Raw genomic sequence first — 19,767 nt, 5'->3', positions numbered from 1 at the left:
CAGGGGGGGTGTATCCCTTCATCTTTACACCACAGCTATTAACCCCTACCACCTGGGGAATAAATAATAAATAACCACCTGGGTTTCCCAGCCAGGGAAAGTAGCTTATCTCAGCAGAACAATTACTGCAAGGTGGCCTCGGGCTAGTACTAATAACATTGTTACAAACAGGCTAGCTAGCAATCTCTTAGCCAGGTATTTATATTTCTTTATTTGTTTCTCACACGTTAGCTTTAATTGCTAAAGGCTAAGTAAATATGTCAGCTGCGAATGTTAAAGTCTATGTAAATATGTTAGCTGTGATTCTGAAAGAGGATGCCTTGCCTTGAGCTTTTTAAACTGCAATCAGGTGCTATTGATGCTCATATAGGTGAGGTGACAACAGTGTTTGTAAATAGTGTTTTGCATTCATTAGCAAAACAATCAAGTTCTATTGTAAATGGTAAATAGCCGTCATAGCAGACCTTTTAGCGTGTGGTAACGTGTGTAAAGGCACTTACCAAGGGCTCCATTGAGGTTTTGGAACAATCTGCATCTGCTATCCAGTGTGATATTTATGGATTTCTGAAACGGGGAAGGTAAAACAACGTTGTGAGATACTTATCTACACTTGAGTACACATGGAAAAAACAACAAAAAACTAGTTTTGCACATTTATACAGTTGGTTATAACCATATTAATAATTCTAATAAGTATGCATACCCTTTTTTCTGGGTTGATATAGATGTTAGTGAAGAACAGTTGGTCACTGTCGTGGTCTTCTCCTGTCCAATCAGCAACCATCGTCTTGACATTAGGAAGGTAGCCAATGAAACCTGAGGACAGAGAAAGTTCAAGAGACATTGTAATGCTGCTTTGTAAAGTCACAGACCAAATCGGCACCAGCCGATATCAAATAGTTGAACGAGCAACCATGGCAACACATTCCTCTACCTTGGACAGATAACAGTAGCCATACCAGAGGTTACACTGGCCATCTTTGATGGGAATAACTGAACACAATGCATGTTCAAAAACTTCACTCTCTTTCTGGACACGCACATTACATAATGACACAGTGTGTACAGAAATAACCTTATTCGAAGCACAGTAACACATTACTAATTATTATTATTATGTAATAAGAAATACTAAAATGATCTTATATTTATTAAACTGGACCCTGTCAGGTAATGAAAAGCAGGTCTCTGTGCCTTCAGTGCCGTTTTCCTGCCCGGCGGAAAGCCTGCTATTTCCAGCCTATAAAAAGACACTATAAACTCCTTCAAGGGAACATGCAGCATATCATTAAAAACTCCACATTATTTTTTTTTTCCCTCTATGTGTACAATCACTGACACACACAAACACATTGACCAAAACAAACTGAAAGGCAAACCTACTGACAAACACACACTGACCAACAAAGGGGTTGATGTATTAAAAGAAAAGGTACAACAAATTTATAACATGCACATCTGTTTAAACAGACGTTTCTAAATGGTGACTGAACATCAAGCATAAAGGGCTGTTTATGGTCCCACGTTCACGCAACGCAAGGGGGTTATGGACCCCTTACATCCTTGCGGACCCTTCTTGCGTCCACCGCAAGGGCCTGACATGTGCCTCCTAAAAATTGGAACCTTCCGTTGAGGCGACGCAGCCGCAACGGCTGTGATTGGTCCGCTTACTAAAACCCGACGCTGAACCAGAAAGGTTCACGACTGCGTCGACGCGTCTGCGTGGTCATTGCGTTGCGTGAACGTGGAACCATAAAGAGCCCTTAAGGTAAAGCACAATCATTAGTGAAACCCAAATACTTCATGCTATTCTGGTTCTGATTTTGGTGCTGTCCCAGTATATTTCTAAATTACCAAGAACAGCTAACCCACCAACACCTTCACCACCATCTCCATCACCACCACCATCATCAACCCCATCACCGGCACCACCCCAACCACCACCAGCGGACCAACCTACCGACCCCACTCCATCATCAACCCCACCGCCACCTCCATCCCCACCACCACCAGCGGACCTACCTCGGAACCCCACCACCACCACCTCCTCCGTCCCCACCCCCACCACCGGACCTACCCCCTGAACCCCACCACCACCACGGCAGTCCCCAGCCCCACCAGTGGACCTACCCCCAAACCCCACCACCACCATCACCACCGTCCCCACCCCTACTGGTTGAACTCCCTCTGAACCCCACCACCACCAAAACCTCCTCCGTCCCCACCCTCCCCAGTGGACCTACCTCCCGACCCCAGGAAGCGGTTTCCCTCGCGAACGTGCGGGTGCTTGTCCTCCAGGTGTCTGTCGGGCCAGATGAGGGTCTCTGAGGAGAACACCACCTTGTGCCCGCTCTGTTGGAACTTCTTCAGCAGCTCCTTGGGCCCAGAGGCAAACACCACGTCATAGCTGAGGAGAAACGAGGAGCAGCGATGACTATAGGACACTGCACTCGGCTGTGACAAGCCAATCACAATTTGAGAGGAGAGAAGGTGTCTCCATATGAGGTGCCACAGTTCCATAGTGGAGCATTTTAGCTAGCACTGGCTGGCTTCACTCATAGGCAATAGCAGTGAAAGGGAGAAACACTTTTCTTAGCTATAATACATCTATTCCCTGATCATAACAACCAGTTGCGACAGAGAAACAAGCAGGTGGGCAGGATAGTCTAGTGGCTAGGGGTGGTTGACTCCAAGTCGAGTAGTCCTGGGTTTGAATGCAAATGCCTACAGACTTCCCGTAGGCATTTTTTAGCAACATGCTCTCTAACCCCTACTAGCTTTTTGTTCAGTGTCAGTAACGTCTTTGTTCATGCTCAGTGTCTTTTGGGAGAGAGGCATCTATTATGTAGTGTGTAAATAGCAGTTTCCACTGCTTCCACTAGATGAGCAGGACAGTATAGTGGTTAGAGTTTGACTCCCAGCCAAAATGTGCTGGGTTCAAACACCAATGTCTGCAGCTTGAAGGTGTCCCACTCCAACCTGCATATTAATGACTAACCATCTAAAAAGTTGCTCTCCGGCTAAATAACCATATAATGATCCAGCCTGCAGCACCAGGAGAACAAGGAGACATACCTGTCTATGAAGAGGATGATCTTCTCCTGCTCCTCCTTCATCTTCTCCAGAGCCTCCTTGAGGAGGCGTATCCTCTGGCCTCCTCCGGGGGCCATGTAGTTCCCCCCTTGCCATTTCTCCCCGCGCCCAAGCACCTTTTACCCAGACGGAGTACAGACAACTTAACACCACCTCTTTTCTTCAGGTTGACTTTTAAGCATGGCCTGAAGGACTAGCCGATCAGTGGTTTATCATCAGGCTTATTATTTTGCCCTGTGGCCAGAGAATTAGAGGAGGAATTAAGCTTTCAGATAAACGTCAATCTACTTGCGGGTATTTGCCCCTACCTTGACAGTGTAGTTGAAGAGCTTTGCAGACCTCAGGAAACGGCTGAAGCCATCTGTCTCTGCGGTGGCAACTGTCAAAACTAGGAGGTCTGTAGGAAGACGAGACGTTTGTGAGATAGTAAAGGGAAAGTAAGAATGTAAAGTAAAACTGTAAAACAGTTTTTTGGCTGATTTAGGATAATCTTTACTTCCCCTATCCGGGGGTCATCAACTGCAATAAGTCAATCCAATTAATAGCTGTTAAATCGTGTGGACAAATGCATTTCGTTTTCAGTTGTTTTGAAAATTGTAAGAACATAAAAATAAGGCACCCGACTAAACGACTATCATTATTTAAAGCGTATAAACACAAAAGTCGGTTGAGATCGAAAAAGTTATTAATTGAAAGCCAACCAAATGAGCACACACTTTAACAAACAATGTTACAATTTAATTGGTTTCAACGTAGTCAAATAATAATTTGAGAATCAGTCAACTAAACGAGGAACATGAATCACTTTATGGACACGTTTATAAGGGTAGGGGCTGCAGGATAGATTTAATCCGATTTCATGTGAACAGTATCAGTTCTCCCAAGCAAAGCCGACTTGCTCTCGCCTAATTCTCCGTTTAAGTGATTACGGCTGTGATATGTATCATCCTACCACCGCTAACCACCAACTTGTTGAATACAGCATTGGGACAGGCAGTACCGTCCACGTCAGCGGCGTGTTTGGAGGAACATTCTCGACTGGACAGTGAACCTTCCCGAGAGAACCTAACTCTACTCTACCTACTACTGGATGAAGCACAATCACAAGTCCACACGTCTAATACAGCGGTAACAAAACAATGCATGTATGTGTATGACACCAGTAGTACAAGATATGTTGTGCATACCTTCTGGAGTTTTCTGCTCTTCGGAGCTTGTCAGATGCAAATGGACAAAACAGAAAAATGCACCAAACGCCGAGAGGAATACTATTTTCATTGTAATCGAGACCAATATTGTCCCACTAGTTGGTGTAATGGATATATTAGCTTGTTGTAGACCGTAGTGTCCGGTTCTGTGTGGAGAAGAGATTTGGTACGACTCAGATGTTGCGTGTTGAACCAACGGTCCCCCCCTGGATTCCCAACACTGTCCCACAGACCCAGCCCCCTTTCCCCGCTCTCTCGCTCTCGCTCTCTCTCTCTCTCTCTCTCTCTCTCTCTCTCTCTCTCTCTCTCTCTCTCTCTCTCTCTCTCTCTCTCTCTCTCTCGCTCCCTCTCTCGCTCCCTCTATCTCTCGCTCGCTCCCTCCCCCCCTCCACACACACACACACACACACACACACACACACACACACACACACACACACACACACCCGAACTGCGAAACTTGAACGGTAACAGTGAAATTATTATAATAATGAACCGCACATTAATAACGACGGTTAATAAAATAACCGAGATTAAAGAGAACGTTTGGTTATAAATAAATATGTCTCTGTTTTTATAAATGTCTGCCTTAATAACAACAGTTATTAAACACAATCATTCGACCCTTCATAAACTGTTCACAGCACAAGATGACATGTACCACAGCGTGATCGTGAGTCTATACAAAGTACATGAGCAACATACATAACGCTGGCGTAAAAGTCTTCACGACATTTACGGTCGTTGCCATGTCGACCCAACCCCCTTTACGGCAGTCTAACCAGAAGTGTCGACGAAATATTGGATGTTTGCAAACAGTTCATGTCCCGAGAAGAAAAAAACATATATTTCAGCGACGAAACATGTATACTCGCGGAGGATCGAGCATAGGGTGACCTGTTCATGAATGGGATCGACATTGACAGCGAGTTAAGGAAGTCACGATGTAAGAAAAAAGTCGAAAGTTTAATCGGAGCTACTTCACGTTGCCAGCTAACGTAAGCTAACCTTAACATAACAAAGACTGTCTGACAGGTTTGCTGTATGCACAGCTTGCATTAGAGCATGACTACGTGCTCATTCATACCGCATATGGCAGCCTATCACGGTTAGCATGGTTCACGTTTGATAGCAAAGCTTCGTTAGGGATTTGCATAAACTAGTGCAGTGTAGAAGTGTAGGCGCCACGTATTGTAAGGACGGTATTTGCAATCCGATTGCAAACTGAGTAAGTTCCGAGGAGTCCAACCTTCTTACGCACAATGTGGCTCCAGCAAAGGTTAAAGGGTCTGCCGGGCTTGCTGTCGAGCAGCTGGGCAAGACGACTCCTCATAGGACTCTTGCTGTTCCTGATCTTCTACTGGTACCTGGGCGAAGACCGCGGCTTGAGGTTTTTGGGTAGTTCGGTCAAGTCCGGCGGAGCGGCGGGCCAGTGCCTACAGAACGAGATCCACAGGTGGAAGTCGCTGGTCGAGCGAGGAGAGGGGATCTACAGCACAGCTCAGGAGAGCGTGGACACACCCTTCGTATCAGGTAACGGCCACATTCTGGTCGACATTGACTCTAACAAACTGTGGGTGGCATCCTCCCCCCTGGCCGGCTCGGCTCCGGTCCACCAAACGGAGTACTCCCCGGTGGTATCCGTTAGCCTGCCGGGGAAGCGGGCTGAGGCGCGGGCCACCATGCTATGGTTCCGAAAGGGCTCAGTCCTCTCGGTTCGCTGCCTCCTGCCTGCCACCCTGCAGTTGGCCCGGGACTGCCTCACAGTCCGGGAGGAGTTCATCGCCCACCGCAGCCGGCCCAACGTCTACCTGCAGCGCATCCACGTCAGCAACCCGTCGGAGCGCAGCGCCACGCTGGAGGTGGCCGTGGAGCCGCTCCCATTCGGCAGCCGGTTCTCCTCCTCCGTGGAGAAGATGGAGGACAAGGAGTTGGTGATCTCGTCCGGACGCGTGCCGGTCCAGAAGAACCACGTGGTGCTGGTCGTCGTGGCGACCACGAATCTGTCCGGGCGCATCCAGGTGGCGGCGAAGTCTGACGCCCGGGAGAGTGTGCTGTCAGTGGTGTGGACCTCGGAGCCCGTGGAGGTGTCCAAGGTGGAGGAGACCTTTGGCCGGCTGAGGGACGGGGCCCGGAAGGAGCTGGCGGAGCTGCTCCGGGCCGACGTGGACAAGCTGGTTCTGGACCACCAGCAGGCCTGGCTGGAGCTCTTCATCTCCGGTCAGTGGGCAAGCCACTCTCTGCCTTTGTCAAACATGAACCATGTCCCATTACGACAATATTATACATAAGAATAATAAACATTATGTTTATTTTAGCACCATAAAATATGGAAATATTGTGAAATCATCGCCTTTAGTGTGGATTTGAGCCATGAGGGAATCCATGGTATAGAGATAATCTATTACATTTTTCATCATAATGATTTTCAGAAATCCCATTTGTCTAGTCTCATTTTAACTCGACCTTTGCTTGGTAATACAGCTGTGCAAACTGCACTCTTCTTTCTTTGCTAAAGGCTCATTCTTCCGGGCCAACTGTTGGAACTCCGGGCCAACTGTTGACATAACCATATCACCTCTGTTCCTCCTCCAGGGGTGGAGATGAGGAAGATCACGGACGCCCACACCCCCTCCAGCCGCACGGTCAACACCACCCTCTACTACATCCTCTCCAGCACGGCCGCCCCCCTGCTGGACCGGCGGCTGGCGGAAGAGGAGCGCGCCGCCCTGGAGTCCAGCCTCAACTACGCCGACCACTGCTTTAGCGGGCACGCCACCATGCACGCCGAGCACCTGTGGCCCCAGCACGTGGGCAGCACGGCGCAGATCCTGCAGCTGGCCACGCTGTGGACCCTCACGCTGCAGAAGCGCGGCTGCAAGGTGCTGGTGGCGGCCGGCGCCCACGGCGTCATGCAGGGCATGGTGCTGAGCTTCGGTGGCTTGCAGTTCACCGAGAACCACCTGCAGTTCCAGGCGGACCCCGACGTGCTGCACAACAGCTACGCGCTGCGGGGCATCCACTACAACCAGGACCTGATCAACCTGGCGGTGCTGCTGGACGCGGTGGGGAAACCCTTCCTGCACGTGTCGGTGAAGCCCCAGGAGAAGCCGGTGAAGCTGTACGCCTGCGAGGCGGGCTGCATGAACGAGCCTGTGGAGCTGACCTCGGAGGTCAAGGGGCACATGTTCCCTGTGATGGTGACGCAGCCCATCACGCCGCTGCTCTACATCTCCACAGACCTCAGGCACCTGCAGGACCTCCGGCAGACCCTGCACCTCAAGGCCATCCTGGCCCACGAGGATCACATGGCCAACCGCTACCCGGGGCTGCCCTTCCTCTTCTGGTTCAGCGTGGCGTCGCTGATCACCCTCTTCCACCTATTCCTCTTCAAGCTCATCTACAACGAGTACTGCGGCCCGGGCGCCAAGCCCCTCTTCCGGAGCAAGGTATAGGCCGCCAACACACAGCCACACAGCGCCCTCTGCTGGGGAAGCCACGGCCGGCCGCTCGTTCGTCTCCCGTGTCCTGCTTGTGGTGGCCAAGACTTTTCTATTTCCCCCTCTACCGGTCCTGCTGGTCCTCCTGTTTTCCCTTTATCACGGTGTGGGCTGTCTCCTGCTATCGGGTTCTCCCCGTCTGTGGACATTTCCCATGCTGTTTTGTTTGGTTGGTTTGGAGTTTGGCGGCGTCACTTCAGTGCCCCACCCCCCGCCCCCTCCCCCCTCACCATTTTCTCGTCTCCCCCTTAGTCGAGAGGATGGAGGGATTCTGTGTGCGAAAGAGGCTACAGTAAGAGATCACTGAAACCACTATCTTTTAAGATTGTGTATTCTCTGCAGAGAATACACAATGCAAGTCTCTGCAAACAAACTTCTACCTAAGTTTGCATTGAAAGTACCAGGAGTTGACCGTCCTTGATGTAAGATTTGCATACAGTGGAAACTGAATTTGTGTTGACACAGCCAATCAAAATGAATCAAACTTTAATGTATATGTAGCGTTTTCTTCGATCCAGACAAACTGATGCATACCTAAATAACCCTTCCCTAGAACTAGGCGAGCCAAATTTAAGTTTTATTTAAACATTTCCTGGTGCCTTCAATTGTCAAGCAGTTTGGCCAATATTTGTGTGCTATTTCTTTCTATTTATTTCAGAAATTTATTTTAGCGAGCAGCTTGAATTGAAAATACCTTTTTGTCTGTTGATGGTGACACTAAGAAAATTAATTAAACAATTAATTATTTGTTTGTCAATGTAAAGTCACACATTTCCTCTAAATGTCTGTAAAACACAGATCGTTTGGGGGACATTCTGAAATGTTTTTCAAAGGACTTATCTGCTACCCTTCATCTGCAATGTTTTTTCTGTGCTGTTTTCTTGTCCTCTTGTTTGGCTGGTGTTTTCTATTGATTCACTCCTGATTAAACTGACACAACACACTGCTTTGCTTCTCTCCTTCTTCCCCCAAACCTGTGGTTCCCAACCCTTTTCTTTGCACTTTGACCTAATTTTTAGGCTGTTTATCTTTCAAACAGGGTCAGCGTCTCTTGGTAATGTCAATTGTCACAGTGAACGTACCATCGCATTGCACCACACTGTTTGTATACGGGTCGGTTATTAGCTCTCTTATAGCCCTTATGAAATTATTACTTTATGAAAAGTTCTTAATAAGTAATCTTCAACATCCATAGCTGACCCCAGGTGCATATCTGGTGACCCAGTGGTTGGGAACCACTGCCCTGAACGGATCTGTTGCTCTGCTCACCCACACACAGCTCACGGTCAGAGGCCAGTCCCTCACTGATTCTGCATGCTTCTTCTGCTTCCAATAACAGCTGTAGACGGTGTGGGAGTCTTCAAGGGAGGCCGTTGTCCACGCCGGCCGCATTGCTTTGCCTTGCATGAGTTGCTTTGCCTTGCATGAGTTGCCTGTTCTAACCCTCCGCCCTCCCTCCCTCCCTCACCAGGACGCCAGCATTATTGAGGAGGTCGCAGCTTAGCAGGAGACCCATGCTCGTGGGTCCCCAGGTACTGCAGAGGGCCTCCCCGCCATCCCCGTACCTCTGGGAATACATTTTAGATCGGTGGTTGTTGGCCAAGCTGTTGGTCATGGATCCCTTAAAGCAGCCCTTATTGATATGCTTTCCTGTTGCCCTTGTTGGGGGACTTTGGAAAAGGGGTGGGGGCAGGAGTAACAAAGTGTGCAGAGCAATCAGCCATTTTGTTGCTCCAAAATTGGCGTTGACGTTCCGGTGTTCACCGTGATTCTATTGGTTTCCGCAGGACGACCCATCCGTATGAAGGACGCTGGCCACCATCGGGATAGTGAGCATTACTAGTGAGCTTCAGTCAATATGGAGGCGGAGGACATTCAGAATCAAAACTCTGATACCCATTGAGATCCAAGGGGCCGTGGCGAATGGCCTATATTAAAACAAAATCAGTGAATGGTTTCATAATTACTTGATTGTTGTAATGGCAATGGGGAAATTGTTGGGACTGGTATAGGTTGGTAGCCAGTGAACATGAAGAATTTGTTTTAAAAAGAAATGTTTACTTTTTCTGGGAATGTTCTTTAAACGCTAGGTAGACAGTTGGACAGTTACAATTTTAACTAACTGTCCAACCCTGTTCTATCATGTGTTGATATGAAAGGCCACAATTGATAATTTCTGGAAAGGGTCTGTGTAGGTAACTGCCCTCTCTTTTTGAATGTCTTGTCCACAATCCACAGTAATTTTTCTAAATTCTGTATACATGAAGCTCATGTAGGCAGGTTAATTTGGGTCAGGTTCAATTGACATCCCTTTGTGGGGGTTGACTGTTTGTGCTTGCATGTGTGTCTCATTAAGTGTGTGACAGAGTTTTTGTTGAGGTTTCCATGTTAACTTTCACACCAATAGTCACCTTTTCTGGATTGTTTTTGAGTTTTTGAGTGATTTTATGATTTGTGTTTGCTTACTGATTTCACCACATTCACATTGTTTCTTATAGGTATTTAAGGGCTTTACAAATCTATTCCATTGTTTTGTACTACTGAAGGTGCCTTATGTAATTTATTTTGATCATATCTGCAGTCAGACCACACTGCTGATATAGCATAATGTGATACTAAAGTACTTTTTCCAGCTTCACCAAGTTTAATTGAACATTGAACTGTTCTGTTAAAATGTGTAAATATTTAGTTCATGCTATCTGATGTATCTGCATTTTCGTGTGTCTGAATCTGATATCATATGCAGTGGTGTTGAAGCAATAAAGATATGATTTTGAATGTGATGTAGGACTACTCCATGCGATACTCCTCAGATGTTATCACCCAACCCAACCACATTCCCTATTCCCTACATCTGTTTCTTAATATTATCTGAAGCTGTCTCATAAATTAGCCTACTGCTCGAAATTGCAAAATCAAGAAAAATTGCAAAATCAAGAAAAATGTCGCACATCGTACACTAAACTGACAACTGGTCCGTAACACTCGAGACTTTTACGCGTCGTAAAACGATGAGATGGATGCACAGATCGAACCTAGTTATTTAAATATGACGTTTGATATATAGGGCATGGTAAGTCTACATTATGAATCATAACAACTTCAGAAATTAAAGATTGTTTTTTGTGTTAAGTTTGCGATTGCAGGCAGGTGTGGTTGTGTGCGCCCGGGGACCCGTTCCGTGCCAGAGGACCCAAGTCACTCAGCGGGCCTGCAGGGCCGTTCGCCAGCCTACACCATTCATATCTCAAATAATGCATCTCTAAATACCGGCATTAAAATTTCGGTTTTAATTATAGTAGGCCTACTTATAATTGCATATACAGGCTATGGCCAAATAAACAATAGGTATTACGTTAATATCGCCAGCGACACGCATATTTCATATTGGCTCCATACATTTTTTCCATATGAGATAAAAGGCCTGCGCTACTATTGTCTGCAAAACAAAGCAGTACTGAAACACGCCTCCCCGACACAACCTACCACCCCCGGCCGAAAGGAACCACAACGAGCCCAACCCGCCCCGGTGCGCGCATCTGGTCAGGACCGCTGCTCTCTAAATGGGAATACATGTTGATCGGCGCTGCTCGTACCCGGGACCCCCTACATGAGACTTGAACCTTCCCTGTTGTTCAACAGGCCCATGTCATCGTTGAAGTTAATGAAAAAAGAATGTTTCGCATCTGGGACTTTGTCCTCGGCCTCTTTAAAAGGAACGCTCTCCAAGATCCAGAGCAGGAGGACCAAGAGGAGGCGAGTCGGCCCCGGGACGGAGGGCGATGGCGAGTGTGAACTGTGCAGGTGTGTTTATTTGATCTAAAAAATAAGTTGTTTGTATTTGTTTTAAAATAGCTAAAATAGGTTACATTCACATTATATATAGGCCTTATAGGCCAAATGGTGTTGTCTCATCGAGGCCAAACGAGTCTTTCGCTTGGGTTCAGTTATAAAAACATTATTAGGCTACTATAAGCCCTATATTATAGAATACAAGCTTGTTTTAGTATATATATCAAATGATACTGTTGTAGGCTGGGCTACTAAATGTGCTTGCCTTATGTAACAGTGTAACGCTATGGATCAACTTGAATCTGAAAGGAATTGTAGACCTTGTATCCATCCCTCGCAGGTGCTCCATATTCACCGGTGGTGGCAGCAGTCGCTCGGTCCGTCGCATCCTGGCAGCCTGCCTTCTCTCCTTCGCTGCCCTGCTAGGAGCCGTCTCTGTGGACCTCAACTCCAGCTTTGATCTGTTGCACGCCACAGAAGCTGCCTACGATGAACTGACCTCGTGCAGGACGATGGCTATACTGCAACTCGTGGCTAAACTCCAAACGATGAGAAGTCTATGGACGGAAAACCTAAGCAATGACACTTCGGAGGCCATGACCTTCTCTGAAGTGATTATACCCGTGTTTGACGGTCTCTGCAATCCTGACACGCCCGGTCTCACCAACAGCCATGGCCTTCCCTGCGACGAGGACCTCGCGCCTTTTTGTACGGACGTTTATAACGACGTGCAAGAGCTTCGGAACTCCACATGGAGGGAGCAGAGCATGCATGAAAACGGTACCCTGGCCTTTTCCCTGGTCATCGCCAGACTCCTCGACATGTGGGGCACGGCCGAGCAGAGCGTCCTCATGGCCAAACAATACTCGGCCTGGAGAGACGTGCTCTCCTCCAGACTCCTGCAGGCGTTCATAGAGCTCACCCACCAGGCGGCCCACCTCCCGCCCGCGGAGACCCGGACGGGGGGCTTCCGCCGCAAGTGGACCGCCGCACTCAGCCGCCTGGGCTTCGCCAGGGTCATGTCCGAGACCCTGAGCGACTGTTGGCTGGAGAACGTAGACCTCAGGCCCAACCTGACGGACCCCCTCAAGGACCCCTGGGACACGTCCGGACCCCCCGGCCGCGATCCCACCTCCCCTCCCCTGCTCCACGCCCTGAGGGACACCCGCCAGTGCCTGCTGGAGGTGTCGGTGCCCGCCCTGCGCCGGGCGTCCCGCGAGGTGTTCTCGGGGCTGAGCATGCGAGTGTGCCTGCTGGCCATGGCCTGCCTCATCTACCCCGTGGCGCTGGTGTCCTTCAAGCAGATGACCGAGTGGATCCAGAATTACGCGCGCAGCCTGCGGGAGAGGACGGAGGACCTGCGGCGCCAGCGGCGGCTGGCCGAGGACCTGCTCCACCAGATGCTGCCCAAGTCGGTGGCCAAGCAGCTCCGGCAGCAGAAGCACGTGGAGGCGGAGAGCTACGACAAGGTCTGTGTCCGCTGGGTACACACAATCTGTGGCGCTGCTGGGTACACGCAATCCGTGCCGCTGGGGTCCTCACAATGTGTGGGAGTGTGTGTGTGTGTGTGTGTGTGTGTGGTGATGGCTGGTTGAACCAGTTGCACACTGATTTCTCAATGGGCAACAGGTTTGCAGCCCCACCCAGCACCACCCAGAGTCCAATCAGACTCGGCAGGTGAGGCTGCTTCAAGCAGTCATTATCCACACACACTCCCATGCCATGGACGATGCTTTCATCGAGCAGGTGGGTTGGTGGGGTGGATCCTTTCTCAAGGATGCTTACATTGCCTACAGGTAGACAGCACACATTGGGGATTCGAACCTGGAATCTTTTGGCTGGGTGTCCCAACACCATCAAGCTGCTGTAGAATCGCAGCCTACAGGCAAACTGGGATGTGTTGTGGGGGGAAATAAAATGGTGTTGATGACATAAGTGGTAAGAAGGATTTTCTTGATGAATAGTAAGGCTTGGGCATGATGGGGTAGATGAAAAACAGTAAGGAAGATGAGATTTGTGAATTCTGTTTTAATATCTGCATTTGTCGTTCTGATAACGCATCATCACAAGACTTTGAAAACTGTGAAACATTATGTGAAATGAACAAAAGATAACACACACACACACACACACACACACACACACACACACACACACACACACACACACACACACACACACACACACACACACATTGAATGGAACGATGGGTAGAATGAAGGGATTGCGACCGCAGATGGTTTGAAGTAATCCCCAGGTGTGTGATTTCACCTGGAGCAATATATAACAATGTCGTCTGGATCTAAACATTTCCATATTAAAATTGCTTGTTAATACTGAAGTGAAAAGCTTATCTTGCAAGATCTAGGCAACATACTGAATTAGCCTGATCCTTATTTGCTAGCTTTGTTGCCATTGTCTGTGTAATTGCCCGTAATTATCCTATTCCATATTCATCAGGAGATAAAACAGGATATATGGGTGAAAATTGCGTTTGGCTCATTGAAGAGGTTTCAAGCAGCTGTTCCAAGCTCTCTTTGTGACCACATTTCACACTGATATTTTTTTCTGGATACACAGATGTTACAGATTTCGAGTTCTGGCAAGAAAACCAAAAGCTGTAACCGCTATAGTAACAAAAGTGTGGGCTAAAATGTTTCCGAAGGAGGACAGAAAAAATGCTGTTTAGTGCAATTTGCAATAGACATTTTATTCACGTTTGTTTAAAGGTGCAGTGTGTAGGATTTAGTGGCATTTAACGGTGAGAGGCCGATTGCAACTGAACCAAATAACCCAACCCTCCATTTCCAACGACATAGGAGATGCTCCAGTGGCTTACACTGGCCAGTAGGTATTCCAAAACAATGTCATTGTCTACTACAGTGGTTCTCAAATGGGGGTATGTGTACCCCTGGGGGTACGTGAGATTTTAAAATATACATATATTTAAAAAGTAGCATCCATGCAGAAATCCTTTAAAAATAATTATTTAAAAGATATTTCAGGAAAATATAAGTATAAGTTCATAAAATGAATTTTATATTCTGTAGGCTATTCAATTTCATTATCCTTAAAACCCACAGTCTCCCTCATACCAGGATGGTTCGACCCAACCTGTCATATGCCACCTGGCATCGCCTGTCAGTCACTTGGATCAACGATGGAGTCGTGGTTGAAGCGTAGCAGCAATTCTTTTGAGCTGTGCTGGTTAGGGGGTACTTGGCTGAAAAAATATTTCACAGGGGGTACATCACTGAAAAAAGGTTGAGAACCACTGGTCTACTACAGCATAGAGTAGCCAAGTGTCAAGTGATGAAGTTCCTTGATAGATTTATAAAATATATTTTGATATTTAGTCTGTAAAAATATATATTTCAATGCTTACAAGTAAGATGGCGATTATGATTTTATTAAAAAATGCGTTCTTCTGCCAAGTTGGTTCCTCTAGATGCCACTAAATGCTTACTACTTATACCCCTACTAACGGAGGGATTCTAGTGGAAACAGGCTATGCGTTAATGCTGGCTCAATCAGAATACTGATTGAGTAATGCTATATTAACCAGACTGTCTCAGTCTGTCTTATCCTATGCATCGCCACTCTATGTATTTTATTTGTCTTTCTACAGGTTACCATTTTCTTCTCCGACATCGTGGGCTTCACCACCATCTCTGCCTCCTGCAACCCCCTGCAGGTGGTGGAGATGCTCAACAGCCTGTATATGTGCTTTGACACACGCATCAACTCCTACGACGTCTACAAGGTACAACGTTGATCTGAGGGGACAATGATCGGTAGGATAATGTTGGACCTCAGGTTATAACGATAAATTGAATAGTGTTGTGGCTGACATGAGGTCATAATGATATGGTGTATATTATTGTTGTTGAGAAAATGTGATAATGATATAGTGGATATTGTTGTGGTCGACCCAAGGGGATAATGATAAGTTGAATAATATGTTGTGGCTGACATGAGATGATAATGCTATGGTGGCTGCTGTGTGTGGTTGACTCAAAGTTATATTGATAAGTTGGATAATGTTGTGGTTGACCTGAGGTGATAATGATATGGTGGAAACAGTTTGGTTGACCTCAGGTGATAATGATATGGTGGATATTGTTGTGGTTCACCTCAGGGGATAATGACGGGTTGGATGATGCTATAATGCTATGGTGGGTACTGTGTGGTTCACCTCAGGTGGAGACCATCGGAGACGCCTACATGGTGGTCAGTGGGCTGCCTGAGAGGAACGGGGACAAGCATGCGGATGAGATAGCTAAGATGTCTCTGGACCTGCTGGCTGCGGTCCGGCAGGTCACCATCCCTCACATGCCCAACCAGAGACTCCAGCTCCGCGCAGGGATCCACACAGGTGAGCTAAACCCGTGCAGCCCTGCAGTTATTACTACTATTACTACTACTAACTACTATTCATTCATCACTCAACATATTCAACATCATTCAACATACGCTTCATTCTGACTTGGTGGATCGGTAGTGAATTCAGATCCATGTGATTGAGGAGCAGGTAGGGGTTAGGTGTCTTTGCTCAAAGATGGCTACAGGTAGGCAGTGGTAATTGGAGAACCCAGTACATTTAGACTGGGAGAGGAACACCACATCTCAGCCGCTACACTCTTCTGCCCCCCTTACCCAGCCCTAATAGATGTCTATTCTCTTTCTTTTATTTATATTTGACATTTCTTTGATGGCACAATGTGTTTAAATATATATGTTTATAATGAACATAAATTACTCATTGTTTAGGAGCTACCAGTGTCTGTTCTAAATGACAACCTAGAGAATACAGGTTATTTTCAGGTATTTTCATGACAAAAGAACAGCCTTGATGATATGATGATGACCCACTAAAACCCATAGCCAACCTGCCAATCTGCCAACACTGATAGTGTTTCATACTTGAACGATGTATTCTATATGGTCTTTCTATGTTGAAGGAGGGGTCTTTCATAATAAGTATCTTTATGACCATCCCCACCAAATACACACACACACACACACACACACACACACACACACACACACACACACACACACACACACACACACACACACACACACACAGTGAAACCAACACAGAGAGGTAAGCATTGATATAATGAAAAAGAGGGAGTGGGGTGTGTGTGTGTGTGTGTGTGTGTGTGTGTGTGTGTGTGTGTGTGTGTGTGTTCAGGTCCATGCGTGGCAGGTATCGTGGGCTACAAGATGCCGCGCTACTGTCTGTTCGGTGATACGGTCAACACAGCCTCTAGGATGGAGTCCACCAGCCTGCGTAGGTGTACACACACACACACACACACACACACACACACACACACACACACACACACACACACACACACACACACACACACACACACACACACACAAGCCCTTAGCCATGCCTAACACGCAAAATATACGTATAAACACATCAGACTCAATCCCTCCCAAATGGCAATACAAACGTCTGTATTAATCCATTCAGTTAAACTTTATTGCCTGTGTATTGTGTGGCTCCTGATCACCAGCCCAGAAGATCCACGCCAGCTCGGCCACCTACCTGGCCCTAATGAAGGACAACGCGTACGAGCTGCAGCTCCGAGGGGAGATCGAGGTCAAGGTGAGGGGGCTCCCGGCTCCGACCAGACACTTCATCTAACACTTCCATTCTGGTGGGGGTCGTGTCGGCTTTCGGGCTGACGACGAAAGGTTCATGCTGCTCACCTTACTTGAGACACACAATCATAATAATTAATTTCATTTATGTAGCACTGTGGGAGTGTGTGTGGGTGATGGCTGGTTTAAGCAGCCTCACCCGGCCCAATCAGTCTGATTAGGGCCAGGTGAGGCTGCTTAAACTAGCCATCCTACACACACACTCCCACAGGTGCATTTTTACAAAGGACTTGAACGTGCTCGCAGCAATTCATTTAACTGTTGCCGACTCTGCTAGCCTCAATCTCTGCTCTAGCCTACAGGCTAGGCTACGATCAGGCCTGGTTGATGAGCCGTACTCTACGTGTTGCCGTTATAGACTGTGTTGTCTTGTTTCATTAAAAAACACTCGTAAGCCCCAGTTTAACTCACGCCTGCTCCCTTCAGGGGAAAGGGAAGATGAACACCTACTGGCTGGTCGGTCACAAGAACTACAGCGTGCAGAATGACAGCCTGGTCTGCCACTGGAACCCCAACCTGGCCCGCAAGAAGAAACCAGTGGCTAACAGCCGGGGCTCTGTGGCTAATGTGGGTACAATAAAACACACAACACAACTCAACATCACAACTCATCAGCTCATGTTGAACAGATGTGGAAAACACCATTGTACAATTCCTAGTCATTTGCATTAAGTACACTTCTATTTTATTTCGTTTTATAATTTTCACTTTTATCCAAAGTTAACTACAAGCAATGCCGAGAATAATCCAACAAACTGCAAAAATAAATGTGAAAGTGCCGCTCAGCCAACCAACCATGTCCAACGTGTCTCTTCTTACCCCCTCTACTCATTACCCACCCCATGGACCCCCTCCTCTGCCCCCCAGTCTGCGGTGACGGTAAACAACCTGAGTGAGAACCCTTCCAGCCCCAAGTCCATCCTCTCCTCCACCACCCCCCACAGCCCTCCACAGCCGCCCCAGGACAGGCCTGGCCTCTGCGTCTCGGCCCAGGTGGAGCACTGCGGCAGCGGGGGCAGAGGACGCAGCTACAACACCCTGGGCTCCATGGTCGGCGGGCTCCAGGGTGGAGAAGAGAGCCCGGCGCTGAGCGAGGCCAGGGCCCGTGGGGGGGACAAGCCCGACCTGCTGCCCGGCTCTATTCCACACCTGTGACTGCAGGTGCTGAACGCGGCCAGCAGAGGGCGCTAGTTCCCTTTTTATTGGTGTTCTGTGATTACGAGATGTGGTTTTCAAGATGTCACCTCCAGTGTGGTTCTCTATGTTAGTTTTTTTGTGTACGGTTTCCTTAATGAGACTCTGTTAAGGAGAGTCTGGTTTATATGGTACCAAATAAGACAAAATTATTGAAATCTTCACTTTACTTAAAGTATTCAGTACAAATTTGATATTCCAATGATATCAACACCATTTAGCATTAGGTAACACATATTGCCTTTTTGATTTATCAGTTTGTCATTATGTCAAATAGAAAATTATCTATAATGCTTAATTACAAAAACATTTTTCATATTTATTTAATCATTTCATTACATATTTACAGCAACATTTAATATTACAAATATTAGGTGTAGTCTTTTCTTTATTGTTACTTTTAAGAAATTGTAAATATATTAGTATTTATATATATATATATATATATATATATATATATATATATATATATATATGATTTGTGAGGTTTCATTATCAGCTAAATGATGTGTATTCTGTATTTTGCCAAGTAAATACCTTGGCGAAGTTATTGGGTAAATCTATGGGTAAATAAAATCCATGATGAACATTTTTATTACATTTCTATATATATTTTTGTGTTTTTGTGTACTCTGTACTACCTTCAATGTCGCATGATCACAAAATATATTATTTCAATGATTTACTAAAATACATACATACAAACAGACATACAATTACATTCAATTTCATACTATAGACGTAAGAATATAAGATGCATCCCTCTTGCAAACTTTAAGTTGCCTGCTGTGATACATATTGCCTGTGAGTCATCTATGCCAGTATTATCTGGCATGCAAACTAGTCACCTTTCGGCGAAATTCGCCGTTTTTTAAACAAAATTGGCCACTTGTGTGATTCGTGGAGATCCATTGAGAAAACATTGGGGGTGGGGGGGGGGGGGGTCTACAGTCTGACGAAAACGAGACGATAACTAAATAAAGATCAATTTAGGATGACAAAAACTACGACGAAATCTTTTGACACTTTCGTTAACTAATAAAAACGAGACGAAAATGTAAGCGGGACGATTGGGGAAGCGATCCAATCAGAACTAAGCTCTTTATGTGGGGGAGTACTGATCGTCCCGCTCGGCAGGTCAACTAGCAGGCACTTGCTGCGTCGCAAGTAAGTGTCCCTTTGTAAACAGTTTGGCGCAACAATCACCGGTTAAAACACAACCAACTTGAAGTCATTGGCAGACGAGTCATCCCGAAATTCACGCAAAGATAAGCATACTTGAACAGTTTTTTTTCTTT

The 19,767-nt window shown here is 46.8% G+C and overlaps 3 protein-coding genes across 4 annotated transcripts; 2 read left to right on the top strand and 1 right to left on the bottom strand.

Moving 5' to 3' along the window:
• Positions 1–453: 453 nt before the first annotated feature.
• LOC311374799 (procollagen-lysine,2-oxoglutarate 5-dioxygenase 1-like) lies at positions 454–4,502 on the bottom strand (the record flags this gene model as incomplete). The annotated part of the gene is made up of 6 exons (XM_084490560.1): positions 4,281–4,502; positions 3,402–3,490; positions 3,076–3,209; positions 2,244–2,407; positions 704–816; positions 454–564 (listed from the first exon to the last, which is right to left on the bottom strand). Exons 1-6 carry the CDS (start codon positions 4,369–4,371, stop codon positions 454–456), a joined length of 702 nt encoding a protein of 233 aa, XP_084346686.1. The 5' UTR covers positions 4,372–4,502.
• Positions 4,503–5,102: 600 nt separating this feature from the next.
• LOC311374801 (uncharacterized protein KIAA2013 homolog) lies at positions 5,103–10,577 on the top strand. Of its 2 annotated transcripts, none has more exons than XM_084490563.1 (3): positions 5,103–6,521; positions 6,897–7,750; positions 9,589–10,577. In XM_084490563.1, exons 1-3 carry the CDS (start codon positions 5,564–5,566, stop codon positions 9,604–9,606), a joined length of 1,830 nt encoding a protein of 609 aa, XP_084346689.1. In that variant the 5' UTR covers positions 5,103–5,563; the 3' UTR covers positions 9,607–10,577. The 2 variants fall into 2 exon arrangements, with proteins under 2 accessions (XP_084346689.1, XP_084346688.1); XM_084490562.1 differs by having other exon boundaries at positions 9,273–10,577.
• A 166-nt stretch (positions 10,578–10,743) lies between these two features.
• On the top strand, positions 10,744–18,430 carry LOC311374800 (uncharacterized protein; the record flags this gene model as incomplete). The annotated part of the gene is made up of 10 exons (XM_084490561.1): positions 10,744–10,755; positions 10,948–10,951; positions 11,518–11,605; positions 11,934–13,062; positions 15,222–15,356; positions 15,794–15,968; positions 16,791–16,889; positions 17,128–17,219; positions 17,702–17,842; positions 18,143–18,430. The coding sequence occupies 10 exons, from the start codon at positions 10,744–10,746 to the stop codon at positions 18,428–18,430; spliced, it is 2,163 nt and encodes a 720-aa protein (XP_084346687.1).
• Between the last annotated feature and the right edge of the window lie 1,337 nt (positions 18,431–19,767).

Source organism: Micromesistius poutassou (genome assembly GCF_964030765.1).
Source record: "Micromesistius poutassou genome assembly, contig: SCAFFOLD_4483, whole genome shotgun sequence".
Taxonomy (NCBI): Eukaryota; Metazoa; Chordata; class Actinopteri; order Gadiformes; family Gadidae; genus Micromesistius; species Micromesistius poutassou.
Note: the sequence above shows the minus strand (reverse complement) of the source record. Positions and strands in the feature narration are given on the sequence as shown.

Coding starts and splice junctions, on each gene's coding strand:
- LOC311374801 (XM_084490562.1), top strand. CDS start 5,564: ATGTGGCTCCAGCAAAGGTTAAAGGGTCTGCCGGGCTTGCTGTCGAGC. Junction 6,522..6,896: donor GCTGGAGCTCTTCATCTCCG/GTCAGTGGGCAA, acceptor TTCCTCCTCCAG/GGGTGGAGATGAGGAAGATC. Junction 7,751..9,272: donor AGCCCCTCTTCCGGAGCAAG/GTATAGGCCGCC, acceptor CTCCCTCACCAG/GACGCCAGCATTATTGAGGA.